At 41.7% G+C, this 23,245-nt stretch overlaps 1 protein-coding gene across 3 annotated transcripts in view; it reads right to left on the reverse strand.

Annotated features, from left to right (window-relative positions):
• The window catches only part of ASTN2 (astrotactin 2), an 895,599-nt gene that overhangs the window by 571,472 nt on the left and 300,882 nt on the right, over nucleotides 1-23,245 (reverse strand). For all 3 annotated transcript variants that reach the window (XM_059925469.1, XM_059925467.1, XM_059925466.1), the window contains exon 5: nucleotides 5,569-5,676. In XM_059925469.1, the coding sequence (XP_059781452.1) occupies nucleotides 5,569-5,676 (108 nt within the window). The remainder of the gene's footprint in view (nucleotides 1-5,568; nucleotides 5,677-23,245) is intronic.

The raw sequence follows: 23,245 nt of genomic DNA on the forward strand, positions 1-23,245 counted from the left end.
GGGCTTTGGGTCACTCTCTCCCGGTTTCTCTAGCTACAAAGGCTTAGAGGATGATTGAACACCAATCGATCTGTCTTCAGTGTTTACTCTTTTCTGAGTAGCAGGTCCTAGGGGTGTGCTCCGCAGTCTGGCAGAGGGTAGCCTGCAGATGTACCCGTGAAAGAGGCTGACCTCAGCAAGGGGCAAGATGGCAAAGACGAAAACCATATCACAATGTCCCCAAGAGGACGGGCCCACCACGTTTATGTTCTTACCTAAAATGCCTTTTTTTTTTTTTCCCCTAGAAGCAAGACCAATTTGCAGACCAGCACATTGGAAAAAGGCTATGGAGTCGTGCCTGGACCAGACACTGATTTGCTGTACTTAACTGGTTACCACTTCGTGAACATTGATCACATGGCAGGCACGCTCCACTAAGCATGCCCTTTGCATACATCCCCTCCTTTAATCCCTGCAACAAGCCTAAGGAAGGGTAGAAGGACTAACACTAGGCTTACCCTTCGTTACCCAGGGGAAACTGAGGCTCAGAGAAGGAAAGTGCCTTGCCCTACCTCATGCAGCTAGGAAACAGCAGAGCAAGGATTTGGACCCCTGGGTGCTGATTTCCAAACCTGTAATCAGCCTAGAAGGACTACTGTTTACCTACTGTTTTAGTCTGGAAATAATCTCAAATTTATGGAAAAGCTGTAAGGATAAGAAGAGTACAGAGAGGAGCCATGCATCCTTTGCCCAGATTCACCTATTGTTAACCTTTTGCCCCATTTGCTTTGTCATTTGAAGAGATGACACTTTAACCTTGGGAAAAATGCTTCCCTTCTCTGAGCCTTGTTTTTTTGTGTGTACATAAAATGGACAACTGGATGGATTATCTTTAGGGCTGAAAGAAACGCTGTGGCTTGATGAGAAATGCTGAATAAAGAATGGGATGGGTGTCCCAATGGTCAAGGCATGGCTCCTGCTTATTTCCCCAGCCCATCTGCCATTATTCCCGAAGCTATAGCCTTGGGCTCTACCTAGCTTCTGGGATCTCTCCCGTCCCCACCTTCAGATCACCTTGTACCTCTGCCCTCATACATGGCAGGTACTGTTCTGTTGACGTTCACCTTTCGCCCCACTCCGTCCCCATTTCCTGGAATCTCTGCTCCATCCAGGCATTCTCAGATTAAATTTCAGAACAGTCTCCTTCTCTCAATCCCCAAAGGCCTCCTTTTCTGCAGATATGGCTTGAACTTTCCCTCACCTGTCCACTTCCTCTAAAACATGATTAAACTGTGCATGCGTGCGTGCGTGCGTGTGTGTGTGTGTGTGTGTGTGTTGCTGGGGGAGAATCAAAAGGAAAAAAAAATTCACACATCCATACAAAGTGTTGCTTAAATTCAAGAGTTCTTATTACTACAGAAAATCTCAGCATAAGAACTATCACATTGGGCTTCCCTGGTGGCGCAGTGGTTGAGAGTCTGCCTGCCAATGCAGGGGACACGGGTTCGAGCCCTGGTCTGGGAATATCCCACATGCCGCGGAGCAACTAGGCCCGTGAGCCACAACTACTGAGCCTGCGCGTCTGGAGCCTGTGCTCCGCAACAAGAGAGGCCACAATAGTGAGAGGCCCGCACAACGCGATGAACAGTGGCCCCCGCTTGCCGCAACTAGAGAAAGCCCTCGCACAGAAACGAAGACCCCACACAGCCAAAAATAAATAAATTAATTAATTAATTTAAAAAAAAAAAGAACTATCACAGTAAAACAAGAAACTAAAACAAACAAAAAAAAATAAGCCAAACCAGGGGTCATTCATGCCCTGGTTCTCTTTGCTGGGGAACTAATCAGCAAAGATTAGAGGAAAGTGCATGGGATTGGGAATCAGATAACTTGAGTTTCTAGAGCTGGCTGAGCAACCAACAGAGGTCCAGAGAGTGAGAGAGACTCGCCCAAGGCCACACAGCCACCCGCGCAGAGCTGGGCTGGGAGGTCGATGCTGGGTGCTTGTCATGCTGGACTCAGCAGCAGCTGCCCTGCTCTGTCTCCTGCTCAGCCCTGCGCCTGTGGCTGGACACGCCATCGGCAGTTCTCATCCGGACCTTCAGTTACACGTGAGCTTATCCTGATCAGCATCACTTCTCTGTGTGAGCTGCATTCCCCCCGCAAGGAGGTTATAACCACCTTGAGGCTGGGGGCCCGGGCCCTGTTTCCCACACTGCCCAGCATCATTCCCTAAATGTAGGTTAGATTAAAATGAGCTTCAGACTTGATGACATGACATGTAAATATCCTTGTTTCACAGATAGGAAAACTGAGGCCCCAAGAGGGCACACGCTAGCCAAGGGTCTCTGAGTGTGTTGGTGGTGGGACTACAGACTTCACTCCACATCTCCAGACTATGAGTCCAGAGTCTTCTGTTGTGTGCGGTGTCATCTCTAGTTAATAAAGGTGGAATTCTGCCAAGTGGGAACCTACCATATCCAGCTACCTCAACAGTTAGTTCTGTCAAATACCACCAGAACTGGCACAGCCCAAACAAATGATGGAGTAGATGGGTATTCACTTGACCAAACATAAAACTCTTTGCTTCACAAAAAACTCCTTTCAGCAGCAAGACCATGTGTGCCCTGAGATCAGATTCATTTCACAAAGCATTGTGAGATTTCACTCTTGCTTCCTGGATCGGTCCTAGAGGTGACCTGTATGATACTGATGGTTTAGGGTAGGGGTCAGCAAACTGTGAGCCACCGGTGAGATCTGGACCAGCATCTGCTTTTGGAAATAAAGTCTGATGAGGACACATTATGTTCATTCCTTTATGTGCTGTCTGTGTCAGCTTTCAAGGTAAGGTGGCAGAGTTGAGTAGTTCCAATCGTGCCTGTAAGGTCTGCAAAGCTGAAAATGTTTACTAATTAACCATTTACAGAGAAAGGTTGCTGATTTCTGATTAGGGAAATCCCACCAGATGCACATGTCTCTCCGTCTCTGTTTCTCAGTCCCTTTGTCTTTCTTCCTCTCCACCCACTCACCATATTGATGACTACAGTTCTTTGCTTTGGGATGGGGTGCTACCTGGCCATAGCAGACACCTTTGAATAACAGTCCCATTTCCCTGACAAAGAACCTGAGGCTCAGGGAAGAAAGGGTTGATTTTCAGACTATATCATAAATCTCTTTTCCAGTAGACCCTATTGCCAAAATTGAGATTTTAGCTGATTTACTTTGGGGTGCAGACTGTTTTCAAGGGAAGGGGAGTTTCAGGAGGAAAGAACAAAAATTTTTGAGCACCTTTGGGTGAGTCCCATAACCTTCCATCTCTAGACTTGCTAGCTCTGTGAGGTAGTTATCAATAGCTCGATTTTATACAGAGAGAAGTACCCAGAGGTGAAAAGCCCATCCATGGCCACACAAAGCAGATGAGGTGAAGTCAGAATTCACAGCCAGGACTGGCTGAATCCAATGCCACTGGTATTTCTCTCACGGGACAGGCTAAAGAGAGAGATCTAGAGAGGAGAAACCTGTGAGGTGTCTCTTTTCTCCTCCCACTCCATCTCCTCTCTCTACCATCAGCCTTGGGTGCACCCTCCTCTGCCAGAGAACCTCCCAGACTTGTTACATCCCTTCAGGTTGCACTTGCTCCAACCATGCTCGAAGAACCCAGGCAGAACTGGCTTTCAGCATCAGTACTCAGGCCTTCCTCCAACTACCAGGCACATCCTTCCCTGGTGGCTTGAGGTGGAAGAATGGGTAGGCCTGAGGCCTTAGTTCTACTTACCAGGAGCGGAAAAGAGAAGAGGAAAGGAGAGGAGACCTTTTTTTTTTTTTTTCCAGTAACTGGGAATGGAGTGAGAGAAAACAAGAGGGGCCAGATGGAAAACCACCATTCACCCTGAGCGCTCGTAATAATCCAGACACTGGGCTAGGAATTTATTTCATTCATTCGTTAATCCTTCATTTGTTCAAATATATGAACCTATAGTTGAACCAAAAATATGGACCCATCCCTGTGTTTGGTGCAGGGATGGAAAGCTGGATACAAGTGACAATGGATGTACCTATTTTCGTGAACTTCCAGTTTAGTGGAGGGTACAAACATTGCCCAGAGAACGTATTGGTAAATGTAAAATTCCAGGGGTGAAGTCTGCAGAGGGAACAGCACAGGAGCTGGTGTAGAATGAAACAAGGAAATCAGATGTAGGACGGCTCAGCTAAGACACGCCATTTAAATGGAGATGTCAGAGTGAGTAGGAGTGAGTCGGAGAGGAGAGGTCGGGGGAAGTGCTCTGGGAGAGAATGTTTGTGAAGTTTCTGGTGGGACAGATGGGGAAGTGCTGGAGAAGAGAGCTGGGGAGCAGAGCAGACGGAGCCCTGGAGAGATGTGTGGGGCCAGACCACTCAGGGGACTGTAGGTGTGGCAAGAACTTCACATTCTCTCCCAAATGCAAAAGGATGGATTAAAGCTTCTAAGCAGAGAAGAAGCAACATGATCCCTATTTACATTATTAAAATGATCACTCTGGCTGCAGGGTTGAAAATGGGTTGGAAACAGTAAGTGAGAATATTGAGAAGGCGATTGTAACAGTTTTTAAGCAAAGGATGCAGGGGACAGGCATTAGGATGGTGGCCGTGGAGAAGGGGAAAACTTGTTGCCGGGAGTTGTAGTTAAACGGGAGATGCTCTATGGTAGGTCCTTATTAGTTATCTATTGTATAGCACAGGGAACTCTACTCAATACTCTGTAATGGTCTATATGGGAAAAAATCTAAACAAGAGTGGATATATGTATTTGTATAACAGATTCACTTTGCTGTATACGTGAAACTAACACAACACTAAATCAATTATACCCCAATACAAATTTTTAAAAAATAAATTAATTAATTAAAAAAACTAATAAACAAAAAAAAACAGGAGATGCTCATGTTTCCATCAACCCCCACCATTACCCTGAGAGGGAGGTATTGCTACCCCATCTTAAACATGGGAATGTTAGGATTACTGCTTCTGTTCTGTGGATGAACAGTGACAGAGCCAAGTTTGGGCCCAGGTCATTGTCTAGCTTCGACTTCCAGGAAGCCCTCCCAGAGTCCTGTTTATTGGAACCAACTGGAGAACTCTCTGTCTGGTCTCTGTGTCAGGTAAATAGAATTTCCTGAGCAAACGCTAGTTTTATCCTGTAGACCCTGTGCATTTTACTGCTGTATGTTTCCTTTTGCACTTTGGTTGCTAAGAATCTCTGAGTTAAGCTGTCAGCTCCTTCTAAGAACTACACAACACAGCATGGCACGGATTACCGTGCATACATCTAAGCTGAATTTGAATTATTTTCCTTACTCCGATTTTCCTTTCAATCCGATTCTCTATTGTGATGGATTTTTAAAAAACTGCATAAACTTAAATCCTTTGAGGAATGGGGTAAGACAGAAAGCAAATAGAGACTGAGTATTCAGGGTATCAGACGCCAAGTTCAGTGTTAACTAGATAGGGACCAGGCTGAAGAAGATTTAGGGTTTGTCGTGAAGCACAAAAGCTGCTTCCCAGATTTTCCTCCAAACCCTGGTTCTGGAACCTTCTCAAGGACTCTGTTACCTTTGCTGCGGCGACGGCTTCGGTACTGCTCCGTGTAGAACGTCAACTGCGTTTCATCGTCTGCCTCTGAACCCGACGTCCCCTTGGTTCTCCCAAAGCTGATTCCCCCTGTGCAATAATCACAATCCATCAGTCATCACAGGCCTCCAGAAGCTTGTTAAATCCCTCATCCATCCCGAAGATCAGCAACCCCATCCCCGGACTCCTTTCTGTAAATCCCAAGTGACCCAGGAGTCGGCATGATTTATAGAAGGCGTTCAGGCTCTGCCATGACTCGGACCTGGGTTCTAACCATGGCTTGGCAGCCTTGGGGCTGTGTGACCTTGAGGAGATGCCTCACCTTTCTGAGTCCTGGGTTCTTTCTTTCTAAAATAGGGGAAAAGCTCTTAACCTTGTGGGGTTGCTTTGAAGATTAAAGGAGATATGATACTTAAATACCTGGTCCGGGGTGGGTACCAGATAATTGATAGGTACGTTGTTGCTTAGAATGATGAACCTGTCTCTGAGAAAACATTCCAGGTGACTTAATTTCACACACACATTTCAGTCAAGTGCTTCCTCTATGCCAGGCCCAGAGCCAGACACAGGACAAGCAAAGATAGATACCACCCGGTCCTTGCCAGCCAGGGGATCATAAGCTAGTCAAGGGGACAAACGGGATCCTAAGGAGCCTTTAATCTAACTCATGGCCATGTTTCCCACACAATGAGACACTGGGAATATGGGAGAGAGCAATCCATCCCAACACGGAGGACCCGGCAAGGCTTTATGGAGGAAGGGAGATTTTAGGTCAGGGCTGGAAGGATGGATGGGGGGCTCCAGTGGTAGAAAATGGAGTTGGGAGGAGAGGTGAGCGCTGGAGCATCCCTGGGGAGGGGGGGGGGGTGTGGGCAGGAGGAGGCACCAGAGCAGAGTGCTGACTGGGAAGGATCTGCTGGAGCCACCCAGGGGAAGTCCCCGAGTGCCACACTGAGGACTGGGGGCTTAATTCTGGATGTCACGGAAGGTTCTGAAGCAAGAGAATCAGTTCAGCAGCTGTGCATTCCAGGAAGGACACGCGCTCTGAGGCTCACAGACCTCAGAATGGGCGCCAGGGAGGGAGCACAGCCAGGAGTCTCAGGGATCACCAGGTAAGAGGAGATGGGGGTCTAGGTGAGGCCAGGGGTGGTGGGGAGGATGGAGAGGAAGAGACGAGTGCAAGGGATGCTTCAGAGAGAAACTCAGAGGAACGTGGAGGGGGAAAAAGGCGAGGCACTCACACGCTAGGAATGGTTGATTACAAAACCGATAAAGGAATAAAGGCTAGAAAGAAATATACCAAATTACTAATAACTGTTAATTCTTCAGGGAGAAATATGGGTAATTTTTATTTTCTCTGTGCTCTATTTATTTATTTATTTTTAGTCCAGGATGTGGAAAGAGAGGGCTTAAAGGACTGGTGAACTCTTTACCCTAGAGAGGAAATAGTGATGGGAGAGCCTCAGAGCATGTTGGGGTGGGAAACAAGAGGGAGTCTGGTTTAGGAAACTGTTTAGTGAATGGAGCTTCAGACACCTACATCGACAGACTACATCTGGGAGGAGACTCAAGGATCTGGTAAACATGGTTGTCCTGGATGGAGACGTAAATGGCTGAAGGATGGCGCTGGAGGAAGACTACTTTTCCCTGTAAATGTTTTGTATCTTTTGGATCAGGCACTGTGCAAACCTATTACCTATCCCAAAAATTCCACCTGAAGAAAAGAAAAATATACGTTAGAGGAAAATGTTGTTCAATTTGTGAAAGGATTTACTTTGTCATTTCCTCTGGTGGGGCATTTGAAATGATGTTCAGTACACAAAAATCCCACTCTTAGACATGCTTTCTATAACAGTTATAACACATTCATTCATTCCAGCAACACATGTAGCAATCTACTATGTATCTAGAAGATGTCTACACATGATTACATACAATCCTTATTGTGATATACTCGTAAGGAAGGTGTAATTAACAAACAAGACAATAATATAAAGACACACATAGGCAAAGTTACTTGCCAAAAGTCACACAACTGATGAGTAGGAGAGTTATGACTCAGGGCTACACTGTCCAGCTCCAAATTTGGGCTCTCCGGTATGTAAACTGCTTTCCCTGCAAACAACTCAAGAGGGAACCTTGGGGAAAGAAGACTGTCCTTTAAGCATCAAGGTGTCCAGTGCTGTGTTATGAGCTTTGCACACATCATCTCATTCCAAACTCATAGTCCTCATGGGAGGGAGGTATCATGATGCCAGCTTTACATATGAAGCAACCAATGTTCAGAAAGGAAGGTGATTTGTGAACAATGAGTGAAGTCAGACTTGGTACCCAAGGGTGTCCGACGGCCAAGCTCAAATTTTTAACCGTTATGACACTGTTTCTCAGTTTAATGCTCTGTAAAATGGAAACAATGAATACTTGTCCTCCTCCTTCCTGGAGACAGTATGTTGTAATGAATGGGAGAGGACAAGGGACAACAATACCTGATTAATGTCCCCAAATGTGTCTTCAGCCACTATCTGTCCCTGTCCCTTAGTGCTCATCTCCCCAATCGCCAGCAACTAAAAGCTGGACCTGGAGACAGCAGGAGACTCCAGATTCTACCAGATGCAATTCCCCATTTAAAGGCTCTCCTTTGAAATGGAGTTGGCAGACGCCCCATGGAGATTCTGGAAGCAGTGGAAGAGCAGAGGTCTTAGAGACCAGTAGGCTTCTAAAATTTCCATTAAAATATTTTACTGTTACAGAAAAAGGAAGGAAGGGAGAGAGGGAGGGAGGGAGGGAGGGAAGGAGGGAAGGAGGGAGGGAGGGACTTTTGTTCATCTACGCATAATTTTTGGCCAAGGGGAAAACAAAGGCATGTGATGAGATAGCTGCCTTAAGTAAAGGGAGCATCTGTCATACTTCCTGCTGTGTTTGGGCAGCAGAGGAAAAGGGAGGGATCTGCCTGTCAGGGGTCTACTCCATGCCCTTTACTGCCACTGCAGTACTTTTAAACATTCCAGCTAAACCCTCCTTTCCTTCCTTCCTCTCCTCCTCTTTCTCATCTTCCTTCCTTTCCCAAACAAATGGCCTATTATGGTGAATGTGGAAGACAGAATTCAGACAGGAATCTTTCCCTACTGGGACATTCTAGCTGTGGCAGGGGGTGAGGGGGAGTAGGGGATAGAAAAGTCACCAGGCAATTCGAATATAATAAGAAAAGCTAAGCCTTCCATGGCACTGTCCCTCTGCCAGGCGTGGTTCTAAACCCTTTACTTGCATTGCCTCGTTTAATCCTTACAGTAACCCTAAGAAGTAGGTTAATACTTTCCTTCCCCTTTTAACGGATGAGGAAATGAAGGCACAAGGAAAGTCAGTAACCTGCCCGGGGTCACACAGCTCGTAAGCTATAAACCCACAGTTCAAATCCAGACGGTGGCTGCAGTCTATTCCCTTAGTCCCGAGGCTGATGGACAATAAAATATGAGTAAAGACTTCATTTAATGTCCACAGCCATCCTTGTAAGGAAGGCATTATGAACCTTGTTTCACAGATGAATAAGCTGTGCCTCAGAGAGAGGTGATGAGGGGTGCTGAGTGAGGGAGCTGGGATTGAAATCAGGTCTGCCTGCAAAGCCTGCCTCATGGCTACGATAACCAGGGAAAGTGTGTGTGTGCGTGTGCGTGTGCACGTGTGTGTGTGCGTGACAGCAGAGGTAGACCGGTAGCAAAAGCTTGATGATCTTGACCTCTGAGGATTAGCAAGTCCGTCACTTGCCCCCAGCACCAGGGCACATTTTCCACTTTTCACCGCTCCTCCCTGGAACAGCCATCCTTGTAAGGAAGGCATTGTGAACCTTGTTTTACAGATGAATAAGCCATGCCTCAGAGAGAGGTGATAAGAGGTGCTGAGTGAGGGAGCTGGGATTGAAATCACGTCTGCCTGCAAAGCCTGCCTCATGGCTATGAAAACCTGGGAAAGTGTGTGTGTGTGCGTGCGTGTGTGTCTGTGTGTGTGTGTGAGAGAGAGAGCAGAGGTAGAGCAGTAGCAAAAGCCTGATGATCTTGACCTCTGAGGATCAGCAGGTCTGTCACTCGTCCCCAGCACCAGAGCACATTTTCCACTCTTCACGGCTCCTCCCTGGAACCTCAGCAATTGTACTATCGAAAGGAACTCTCATCACACTCAGCTAGATCGTAGTGATGCCTCCAGCATTCCACGTGTTCCCATACCCCAAGACCAAGCCCCTAGCTTCTCCAGGTCCCCCCTCCCACAACTCTGGCCCTCACGTCCCTCCTGTAAGTACCAAGGTACCACGTTCAGAGTTGAAACTGAGGCTCAGAGAGACTGCCTCTACATCAACCCCAAAATATAATGCAAGCCACAGATGCAACTTTAAATGTTACTAGCCACATTAAAAAGGTAAAAAATAAACAGATAAAATTAATTTTCAGAATACATTGGATTCAACCAATATGTTCAAAATATTATCATCTTAACTTGTAATTAACATAAAATTATTATTACTGAAATATTTAATATATTTTTCACAAGTTTTCAAAATCCAGTGTATATTTTATGCTCACAGCACATCTCAGCACAGACTAGCCACATTTCAATTGCCTACCACATCAGAGAGCACAGTTCTGAAGGCACTTATATGACACATTTCCTGAGGATAATTAAGGACCAGAATCTGGAGAGATGAATAAGCCATGGGCCCCACGAAGGTGTTGAATATTTTTAATGTGATTTGGATGAAAAATGGTGTAGTTCAGATTCCATTAAAAGACAATAGCCTTGGGCTTCCCTGGTGGTGCAGTGGTTGAGAGTCTGCCTGCCAATGCAGGGGACACAGGTTCGAGCCCTGGTCTGGGAAGATCCCACATGCCGCGGAGCAACTGGGCCCGTGAGCCACAGTTACTGAGCCTGCGCGTCTGGAGCCTGTGCTCCGCAACAAGAGAGGCCGTGACAGTGAGAGGCCCGTGCACCGCGATGAAGAGTGGCCCCCGCTTGCCACAACTAGAGAAAGCCCTCGCACAGAAACAAAGAGCCAACACAGCCATAAATAAATAAATAAACAAATACTTCAAAAAAATTAAAAAAAAAAGCTAAAATATTAGATTAAAAAAAAAAAAAAAAAGACAATAGCCTTTGTCTCTGCCCTCAGGCACTTAAAGGCTAGTAGGTTTTTAGATTGGTTTAATCCATGAGTCATGAGAGGTCATGCACTTCTGTACAATAAATTAGGGTACTGGAGTCAGATATTCGTTCTAACTGCGGTCCCACTTATTAGGTGTGTGGGCTTGGGCGAGGCCCCCAAACTGTCTGAATTCATCTCTAAAAAGAAGACAGTAAGTTTCAGCTCACATGGTCACTGAGTGGGAGTGGCGACTCCCTGCCTTCTGTGACATTGTAGGGACGTGACAGCCTCCCAAGGCGTACAGCCTCTGAGTGTCCACAGAATCTGCAGGGGCCACAGGCCAATTACAGACTGACCTGGAGATGATTCAGACAAATGGAAAAGGGCCCCCTCTGCTAGCATTTTAATATGAAATTGGTGATACAGTGAACTAAAGTGCAGCCATTAATTATACAGGGCTGCTCAAGTATTTCTATTTAGGGGCCGAGATAAAGTGAGAATGGCAGAGGCTGGCAAGAGGAAAGGAGAGGAAGCAGCAACTCCTCTGCCCTTGTTCCACTGGCCTCTGTTCCTTCCGGTCCTGAGTGGTCTGGGATGGAGCATGAAGAAGACGGGCAAAGCACATACCATAGTGGGATAAGCACCGCTCTGGACGCCTGATACACAATATCCCATCCACGCTTCACATGGGGTCTGAGAGGTAAGAATCATCCCAGTTTTACTGAGGGGCAAACCAACCTTCAGAACCTCAATACTGCTTATCTAAGATCACACAAATTATAAGTCGCGGAGCCCCCCAGTTTGAACCTGGATTTTGTCTGATTCAAAACCCCCCTTAGTCATTAGGGCAATGCAAATCAAAGCCACAATGAGATAGATACCACTTCTTAGGCACTAGGTTGGCCACAATCAAAATAATGAGAAAATAACAGGTGTTGGAAAGGATGTAGAGAAATTGGAACACTCATACATTGCTGGTGGGAATGCAAAATGGTGCAGAAAGTGTGGAAAACAATTTGGCAGTTGGTTCCTCAAGAAGTTAAACATAAAATTACACATGACCCAGGAATTCTGTCCCTAGGCATATCCAAAAGAATTGGAGAGGATATTCAAATAAATACTGGTATATGAATATTCATAGCAGTACTAGTTACAATAGCCAAAAGCGGAAACCCACATGCCCATCAGCTGATGAACAGATAAACAAAATGGGGTATATTCATACAATGGAATATTATCCAGCCATAAAAATGAATGCTGGACACATGTTACAACATGGATGGACCTTGCAAACAGCACTTTGGATCTTAGCAAAACATTTTGCTAAGTGAAAGAAGCCAGACATAAAAAGTCATATGTTATATGGTTCTATTTATAGAAAACATCTGAAATAAGAAATAGTGATTGCCAGGGCTGTGCAGAGGGAAGAGAAGAATAGGGAGTGATTGCTAATGAGTATGGGGTTTCCTCTTGATGTACTGGAAATGTCTTGGAACTGAACAGAGGTGATGGTTGCACACCTTGTGAGTGTATTAAATGGCAACGAATTACACACTTTTAAATAGATAATCGTTAATTTTATGTTATGTGAACTTTACCTCAATAAATAAAATGTTTGAAAAAAAGAGAGAGAGACCCTCTGTTTGCTTTGTAACATCACAAGACTCACGATAAAACTGTAGGATGGGGAACTGTGAGAGCAAAGTGGAGACATCACAGAGCCCTGTTGAAAGCGTCCAGGCTCAAGGCATCCTGACCCAGTGTTTGAGGTCACAGAGGGTGACCAGTCAGTCTGTCCCAGACCCAGTAGTCACCTCAAATAACCACAACACTCATTTTTGTATTCATTCATTCAACGATTATTGACCAAGCGCCCACTCTGTATCAAAACACTGTTTCTGGACACCGAGGGAGGATAAAGCAGTGAATAAAACAGACAAAACTTCCTGACCTTCTGGAGTTTCCTTCCTGGTGAGGAAGCAGTTAAAATATTCCAGGCATGATGTTGAGCCCTCTACATGGGAATTATCTCAATTTTGCTGATAAGTAAACTGAGACATTCAGAAGTTTATAGAGACTCCCCCAAGATGACACAGATATTTTGTGGCAAGGAGAGACCTGGCCCCAGGTTTGCTCTGGGGCAAATCAGGGCATCCGAACAACTTGAAAGCCATATTATGGAAAAGGTTGGAGCAATTGTTAGGATGTATAGTCTATCCTGGGCCTGAGAATTAACTCACTGCAAATGTACTTTCTCTTACTGGGCTGCCCTGTCCACAAACCTGCTCTGCAGCCCCCAGTTGACCCACTCCTCCACACTCCATCTCCCGTGCTCTTGGTATCATGATGGATGGTGGTGACATGTTAAATTATTCAGACTCCGTGTCTTCCTCGAGCTGGTGACAGCGATACTGCATTTTTAGATTGCTCAGAACTGTGCCAGATAGAGAAATATGTAGCTTGGGAATGCAAAACCCATCTGACCCCCAACTGTCCAGGGAATACAAATGGTACCAGTCAAGGGAAGAGGACAAAAGTGGCTAAACTTCCCACACCCTAAACCACACAGCTCACAATTGCTCTGAGCTCTAGGGCTAAACCACAGATGTTCACACACATCCACCATTTGGAGATGCTCTGACCACAACTGCTACCTGTCATCAGGTACCACTATAGGCCAGGCACAGTGCCAGGCACTTCACCCAGAGGTGACTACACATATTCCTATTCCTCCAACATGGAAACAGAGTCTGGGAGAGATGGCCCTCCTTGTCCATAGTCACAAAGCCAGGAAGTGGCAGGACCTGGATTCAAACCCAGGTTTATCTGATCACCAGAGAAGAAGATTCTGCAGCAGTCTTGGGATTCATGTTGAATTTTTAAAAATTGATCTTTATGGTTAAAAAATATCTTTATGGTAAAATATAATTAAACATGATTGTTTATAATTTCAGGAAAAACATATATGACCTAGAGGCCCATTTATAGGGGACTGCTTAAAAAAATGGTGGCATATCTCTAATACAGACGTTTATGAGATCATTAAATACAGTGACATAAATCTCTATTTACTGACATGCAAACCTCCCCATGATATATTGTTGAATGGAAAAGTAAAGAGAAGAATACAAAGAGGGATTTCACTTGGGTAAATTTATACATATTTGCTGATATTTGGTGGGAATTCCACTGAGTATGTGTAATAAAATTAAATATATTTTAATTTTAAAAATAAAGAAGAGGAAAGTAGAAGTCATTCTGAGATATTCATGATCTAGGGTTATGAACCAAGCTTAAAAAAGCGTATTTCAAAACGATCCTATTCTGTTTTAAAAATACACACACACATAAAGTATGTAAATATATGCATATATATATATACACTTATATACACACACACGTACACGCACAAAAAGATATTGAAAGAAATATATGAAGATGCTCTAGTGGTTATTCCCTGGGTAGTAAAATTTGGAGTATTTTTAAATTTTTTCTTATTGTTCTTCATCTGCATTTTATAATTTTCCTCCAATGAATATCTAATGCTTGGTTACTGTAAAACAACATACTTAATAAAAGTTATGTTTATTTTTTAAAAATGGATTGTCTTTATTGCTCCAGCTTAAGCTATTCCTCACTTGACCTTTAGTGTAATATGACCAACCCAGAGGTGATCATTCCACTATCCAAGAAAGGACAAATCTCAATTTATCCCCAGATTTTGGCCCAAAGAACTGCTTGCCTATGGAGGGGAAGCTCTCCGATCAAGCTTAACTCAGTATCTCATGACAGTAAAGCTTTATCGTCTGGAATATCCCATTGCTTCCTGTGGGAGGCTGGATTTTCCAAAGATAGCCATAACAAAATCTCCCATCCCACATTCTCTTCTGCAATGTGACTTTTGCCATTCCCCTGTCAAAGGTGAAGGCTAATTTCTCTCACCTTGAATCTGGGCTGCCTTAGGCATGCGTTTTTAATAAAGAGGCATGACTCTGCATAACCTTTGGGCTGGGTCATAAAAGGCGATGCAGCATCTGCTTGGCTCTCTTGACATGCTGATTCTCTAGACACTTACTCCATTTTTGGAAACCTGCCCCTCACTGTGAGAAGTCTTAGCCACAAGGAGAGGCCAAGTGTAAGAGGTCCAGTCAACAGTCACAGCTGAGCCCAGCTTTCAAGATATCTCAGTCCAGTGGGGAGGGGGAAGGGTAAGCTGGGACCAAGTGAGAGAGTGGCATGGACATATATACATTACCAAATGTAAAATAGATGGCTAGTGGGAAGCAGCCGCCTAGCACAGGGAGATCAGCTCGGTGCTTTGTGACCACCTAGAGGGGTGGGATAGGGAGGGTGGGAGGGAGATGCAAGAGGGAGAGGATATGGGGATATATGTGTGCGTATAGCTGATTCACTTTGTTATACAGCAGCAACTAACACAACATTGTAAAGCAATTATACTCCAATAAAGATGGTTAAAAAAAAAAAAAGGGGCTTCCCTGGTGGCACAGTGGTTGAGAATCTGCCTGCCAATGCAGGGCACACGGGTTCGAGCCCTGGTCTGGGAAGATCCCACATGCCGCGGAGCAACTAGGCCCGTGAGCCACAACTACTGAGTCTGCGCGTCTGGAGCCTGTGCTCCGCGATAAGAGAGGCCGTGATAGTGAGAGGCCCGCGCACCGCGATGAAGAGTGGGCCCCGCTTGCCGCAACTAGAGAAAGCCCTCGCACGGAAACGAAGACCCAACACAGCTAAAAATAAATAATAAAAAAAAAAAAAAAAAAAAAAAAGATATCTCAGTCCAGGTGGCAAAAATGTGAGAGAAGAAGCTTCTAGTTGATTCTAGCCTCCAGACATCTGAGTCACCCACAGGTGTTTGAGTATTTCCAGCTGAGTCTCAGTCATTGTAAAGCTGACACAGTCTATCTTCCCTTTCTTGTTTATGAATTCCTGACTCTAGAATCCATGAGCATAATAAGACTGTTGTTTTAAGGCACTGAGTTTGGGGTGGCGTACTATGAAGTAGTAGGTAACCACAACACTCCCCTTTGTCTAGTCCTACAAAAACATCCACACTCCTTCCAACCTGTCCCCATATGGCAGCCCTGAGCAATGGAAAGATGAACTGGGTGTCCAGAGACCCACATCCTAAGTCTGTCCTGTTAATAACATACTGTATGACTGAAAAAAAGCATTAACATCTAGTAAATACTGGGTTGGCCCAAAAAGGTTGATGTTATGTAAAAACCCGAACGAACTTTTTGGCCAATCCAGTATTACATAGCAACGCTTTACTTTTTTCCCAAAGATAGTAATTCATTTGACCCCCACAATAATTGCATGAGCTATTGTTATCCTCATTTGAAAGATAAGGAGACTGAATCAAAGACACTACAAATGACTTACTCCAGGTCACAAAGCTCATAAACGGCAAAGACTAGAATACAGTGGCAGGCCCAGAAGGTATATACAAGAGAATAAGAGAGCAGATTCGGGTCTGTTAGGCTGGCCAAGAATGAAGTTCCCCTCTAGATTCTGTAATAAATAATTTCCCCTCTAGATTCTGTCCAATCTTTTAGAATCATGGGCTCAGGCTGTTCCATGACCCCATACAATGGCCTTTCAGCTGTCTGAAGACTGCTCATGTGCCCATTTATAATCTTTCCATCCAAGCAAAATATCCCTACTAATACCTTCAGCCATTCCTTATATCACACATTTTACAAAAATTATGATTTTTTGGATTACAGAGTCAATGCCTATTTATTGTAGAAAATTAGAAAAACAAATAAGAAAGCACAAAGAAGAAAATAATAACCAAGGCAAATACTATCACTACCAACTGACCTTCCTTACTTCTAGGTTTTTACCTTTTATATGCATATGTTTTTACAACTAGATTTTATGGTCTTTTTACATGAGTACATCTTGTGAGTTTTGTTAAAAATATCTAAGCATATATTGATTTATTCACTTATGTCAGAAATACATACTGGGATCCAACTATACGCTTCACACTTTTGCTATTACATAAATTACATATATCAAATGTGTGTGCATATGCACACATCTAGATCTATATCTAGATTTATATGTATATCAATATCATCATCTATATATATTTAGATACCTAAAACCACCAAAGTGTTAATAGTGATTTTCTCTGAATACTGAGATTTTCTTCTTCTTGTTCACCTTCCTGGTTTTTTTTTTTTTTTCTTAATGAATTGAGATTGCTTGTGGAGTTAAGACAAAGCTAAATAAACTATGTCACACACATTATCCCATGTCATTAAGTATTGACTCCAATATCATTTAATGCCTGCAATATATTCCACTCTATTGATGTATATTTTAAATCAATTCTCTATTGTTTACATTTTATACTGTTTCCAAGTTTTCACTGTAATATTGCATCACACCTTCCTAAAGACAAATCTTTCTGCACATCCCTAGGCATCCATGTGTAGAATTTTCTTGAGAGTAAAAAGATGAATCTCTGGGTCAAAGGGTATTGACATAGTTAAAGCTTTTGATCCATATTGTCAAGATGTCCTCCAGAAAGGTTATACCAATTTCATCCTGATCAGTTGTATATAGGAGTGATTATTTCACTACTTCCTCTGTAACACTGGGTATTGCACCACTGTTTTCCCATCTTTGTGATTTTGATGTGCATCCCATATTTCAAATTCATTTTGTCAGATTCTTTTCAACATAGTCCAATTTGCTCAACTCCTTTTTGAGTTTTGATGTCCAGAACTAGGCATGATAATCCAGGTGTGTTCTGACCTACACTGAGCAGAAATGGACTGTCACCTCCCTTTCTCTGAACACAAGACTTATAATAATGCAGTCCAGGACTGCTTCCGCTTTACCGGCAGCTGACTTGTGTTCAATATGCCCTCAGTTCTTTGTTCACATGCACTGCAAATAAATCTGGTCTTTCCCATCATGTATTTGTAAAATTGATTTTTCTAAAACCAAAGTAAAAAACATTTTATACTACCAAATTGTATCTATTTCAGCACTTTCTTCTAGTATCTCAGGATATTTTTGGTCCTAATCCTGTGATCTCATGTTTTCATTATTCCCTGACTATATGCCCCCTGTGAATTGGATAAATATGAAAAGGAACAGGAGGTAAGAAAAGGAATGAAAGTTTACTGAGTGTCTACAACATGTCAAGTCATAGATTAGATGTTTATGTAACTTAAAATCATATAGTACATTTAAAAGTATAATGAAATTGATGCTGGCATCTTTGTTTCAAATATTAAGAAACTGATGTGTGCAGAGATAATTTGTCTTCAGCAAAGCCATACAGCCAGTACAGAGAAGGGATGCATTGGGAAGTCTACCTGTGGTCCTTGCTATTCCCAGGGTTCCATGCCAGGCCTTCCCTTACCTAAGGCAAGGACATCAGTGCTGAAGAGAACTAGATGGAGAATAGAACTTGATAGCTCATGGCTATAGAACTCTCTTCAAATTGACATCAGTCCCTTAATGAAAACTCTTTGGAAACATATAATTGAATAAAATTGACTATACTATCAAGCACTCTACAATTTCCTCCTTTGAAAACCAACAAAAAAATGGTGTTCATTCAATAAATATCTGTTGAGAGCCTATAATATACCAGGAAATGGATATGCAGTAGAGAGTAAAACAGAAATATTCCCTGCCATCACAGAATTTGCACTTAATTGGGAGGATGGAATATTCAGATAAACACATGTAAAAAGCAATACACCTATGAGAAGCTTTGTCAAATATCTTGTTGACATTCAGATATCCTGTTTCATGGTATCTCCCTGATCTACCTGTGCAACAAATGTATTCAAAGTAGAACTGCAGTTCACCTGGCATGATTTATTTGCAGTGAACCCAAGATGGCTTCTAATGCTCCCAACTTCTGATCCCACACACTCACTATGTAAATTTGGCCAACTGATCTTATCGTTCTTGGGGATCAAAATCATGTTTCAAAAGTGCTTCACCACTTACTTGAAATCAGGATAAGATTTGTGCGTTTCAGATTTTTGGAAGCTTCTCTGCCTACCTTTATTCCTTCAAGAGTGTAAGTAACTCTGTGGTTCTGAAAACATATCTTCATATTATTTTAGCCCTGGAAAAGTAATTTGCTTGGGTCTAGAGACTGAACGTGAGGAAGACACTTCAAAGTAAATACTTAGTACCTCCTCTGTGTGTTAGAACTCCATTCCTTATGAAACATCTTTATTCTCCCTTTCCTAGTTTTCAGATTTTTTTCTTGATATAAGTGACAGATCTGACAGACTCAGAATGAATTTAGTTTTATACTTTCATCTGGTTATAAGGTTTCAGTTGTTTCATGCAATGGGACAATCATTTTGTTCTTACTGTTCCAAAAGCAATTTAAAAAGCTTGTTTTATTTGTTTGTCTTCTTTCAAATTTGTCCACCAGGCACTGACAAATTTGAAGTCTCAGCCTTTCTGGGAGTATTTTCATAAGCTTAGGCTAAACTGTTCCACATTTTGGCCTTTTTTCCATGTATTAGTTTCCTGTGCAAATATAGCTTCCCCCTCTATGCTTCCCAAATTCCTCCTTCACTGTAATTCTCTGTGATTATTTGTTCAGAATTTCATTTTTCAGAGTCTTCCTCTCTGTAATACATCTATTTCATTTTAGAGTCTCCGGTCATAGAAGCAGAAAAATCTATCTTCTGGCATTAAAATATTATGTGTATATGCGTTCATAAATTCTTGGTTATAATTTTTCATCTCTTCAAATAGAAAAATGTTATTTCTTGGTTTAATAATATCCAGTGCTGGCAAGGGTTTTATGAAATGATCATTTTCCTAAATTGCTGCAAGCAGTGCAAATTTGCACAGCCCTTTTGGGAAGCAATTTGGCAATATAAAAAAGAGCCTTAAAAAATCTCCATCCCTTTTGACCCACTTCTGGGAATTCACCCTAAGGAAACCATCCTAAATATAGGAAAGGCTTTATGCAGCGTTACACTCATTGCCATGTTATTTATACATATAGAAAAATGGAAATGTCCAACTTGAGGAGAATAATTAATTATGCTGGAATATTAAAAGGGTCTTGATGAGGATGAGATGTTGTAGAAATTACTTGTGTCTGACCAATATCCATTTTGAGAAAGGAGGGTAAAAAACATAAACTCTATATTATAAAATAATAATCATTGAATATAGTAGAGAGTCTGCTTATGGCATAAAGGAGTAAAATATTAGCAGGCCAACCCTCTTGCAGATAACAACAATAAATTTTGGACAAAGAAAGAAAAAAAAAAATGCTACCTGAGGGCTCTGGAAAGTAAATAAAAGCAGGTATGTTTTGGGAAGGAGTTGAGACTTGGAGAAAGCAGGCAGCACTGGGTGAATTTCCTATGTTTCAGGGTTGGTCCTGAGGGTAGGTCACAGTTTCTGTATGGCTCAGGGCAACAGAAACAGCAGGACAAAGACTGATTTTTTCTGGACTGAGGACCCAGTGGACTGATCCCAGATCAACCAATGCTCCCAGGGAGTGAGGGAGAGACCCAAAAAATGGAGAGACCTAGAGAAGGGTTTTGTAATCTGTGTGTAATCTCTGCCCACATCTCTGGCTGACCTCTGGACTATATATGTTTAAGGCAGACTCCAACCAGCTCAGCTGGAGGAAAAAAGTAATAATAATAACTGAGATTTAAGCTGCTGCTCACCACAGGCAAGACAGCTGGAGTCGAACCAAGTTCACTGCCTGCAAAACAACATTCAACATTCTTTGGAGAAACAGAATCCAAGAATCTTCATACAATAAATTCACAACTTCTAGAATTCAATCCAAAATTATTTAACGTATGGTGAACCAGGAAAGTTTCATCCATTCCCAAGGGAAAAGACAATCAGCAAAGGTCAACCTAAGATGATGCAGATAGACGAGGACCTTAACACAACTACTATAATTGTGCTCAGTGGGGTAAGGAAGAAGATAATTATAATGAAGAAAAAATATAAGAATTATGAGCAGGAAAATTATACACAAACATACATACAGCAAATGAAGGTTTAAAAGCAAAAAAATTAAACATATATGTGATTTTTCTTAACCACTGTATGGGCTTAATAGAATGGAGATAACAGAGAAAATAATCATTGCCTTGAAAACAGATTAATAGAAATTCTCTAATCTGAAGAAGAGAGAAACGAAAGATTGAAAAAAAAAAATTAAACAGTGTTTAAGGGATCTATGGGACAATACCAAAAGTTCTAAATATGGATAAAAAGAGTTGCAGAAGGCAAAGAGAGAAAACAGAATAATAACTTTAAAAATTAAAGTAATAATGGTTGAAATGTACAAAATTTAGCGTAAGATATAAACTAGCAAATTTGTAAAGCTCAGGGAACAGGATAAATATGAGGGGGAAAAAGCCTATCCTTATAGTCAAACAGCTGAAAATCAAACATACAGAAACAGCTTTGCTCTAGCCATTTCAATATGGCAAGAAAAAGAAATAAAAAACACAGATTATAAAGGAAATGAAACCATATTTTTTGCAGATGACATGACTGTTTAGAAAAAGAATCATAAGAAATCTACAAAACAACTATTAGAATAAGTGACTTTAGCTTGCAAGATGAAAGTTTCATATAAGAAAGTTAATTGTACCTTTATATATAGGCAGCAAACAACTGGAAAATAAAATTTAAAAAACAATTCCACACAACAGTACAAGAAAATCTAAACTACACAATGATAAGTTTAACAAAAGGTATGCAAGATCTCTTCAATGAAAACAACATAAAACTGCTAAGAGAAATGAAAGAAAACCTTAATAAATGGAGAAATATACCACATTTGTGGGTTTCAAGACTCTATATTGTTAAGATGCCATTTACCCCCAGATGTATCTATACATTAAATGAAATACTACTTATAATCCCAGCAGCTTTTTTTGGTAGAAATCAACAAGGTGATTCTAAAATTTATATGGAAGTGCAAAAAACCTCGAATAGCCAAGTAATTTTAAAACAGGACTAAACTGGAGGACTTAACACTGCCTGTTTTCAAGGCTTGCTATAGTGCATTTTTGGCTAAAGGACAGGCACATAGATGAATGCAACAGCATAGAGAGTTCAGAAATATACACAACTGATTTTTCATAAAGTTGTCAAAGGAAAATCTTCTCAACAAATGGTGCTGGAACAACTGGAGAGCCATATGCTAGAGGAAATGAGCACAGACCCTCAGTTCATGCTGTATACATATATTAATTCAAAATGTATCCTAGAACTAAGAGTAAATACTAAAACTATTAGCCTTCTAGAAGAAAACAGGAAAAATGTCTTTGTGACATTGGGGTAGGCAAAGATCTTAGATGGGGAACCAAATGCATGAACCATAAAAGAAAAATATATATATAAATTGAACTTTATAAAAATGAAAAAAATTCTTCCAAAGATATCACTAAGACAAGACAAGCCACAGAATGGGAGAAATTGTCTGTAATACATATATCTGACAAAGGACTTGTATCCAGAATATATAAAGACTCCTTATAGTTCTATAAAAAGAAAACAAAAACTCAGTTGAAAAATTGGCAAGTTATTTGAAGAAATACTTCAACAAAAAACCAAATCTCAGAATGGCAACAAGCACATAAAAAGATGCTTAAACTCTTTATTCATCAGGAAAGTGCAAATTAAACCACACTGAGATACTACTACACAACCATTAGAATGGCTAATTTTTTAAAAAAAGATCAGCCTTACCAATTTTGACAAAGTTTTGAAGCATGCGAAATTCTCATACACTGCTGATGAGAATGTGCATCAGGCACTTACTTTGAAAAAAAAATATTTCTCGAAAAGTTAAACCCACAACAACCATATGACCCAGATATCCCATTCCTAGTTATTTACTAAAGAGAAATGAAATCATATGGCCACACAAAGACTTGTGCATGAATGTTCGTAGCAGCTTTATTCACAGTAGCACAAAAGTGCAGTCAACCCCAAAGTCCATCAACGGGTGAATGCATAAAATAAAGCATATCCATAGAAATGGAATAATAGCCAGTATTTTAAAAGGAACTCCCAATACATGCAAAACAGATGAATCTCAAGGTAACTAAGTAGAATGAAAGATACCACACACAAAGAATATATACTGTATCATTCCATTTAAATGAAATTCTAGATGAGGCAAATTCAATCTACAGTGACAAAAAGAGGATATGTGGTTGCCTGATGCTGTGGATGGAAAGAAGGGTGTATTATAAAAGGTGACAAGGAATCTTGTGGAGGTGATGAAAATGTTCACTGGTATATACATCTCCAAAACTCATTAAATTGTGTACTCTAAATGGATGCAGTTTATTGTACATAAAATATACCTTAATTTAGTTGATTTTTAAATTGCATATAGAAAACTATAAATCAAGCTTGAAAATTAACTACAGCAAAATTTAAATGTTGGTAATATTTAGATAATGGGGTTACAGGAAGTTTTTATTTTTCTGGTGGCACTTTTAGGAATTTTAGAAA

This window comes from Balaenoptera ricei, chromosome 6, assembly GCF_028023285.1.
Source record: "Balaenoptera ricei isolate mBalRic1 chromosome 6, mBalRic1.hap2, whole genome shotgun sequence".
In the NCBI taxonomy this organism is placed as follows: domain Eukaryota; kingdom Metazoa; phylum Chordata; class Mammalia; order Artiodactyla; family Balaenopteridae; genus Balaenoptera; species Balaenoptera ricei.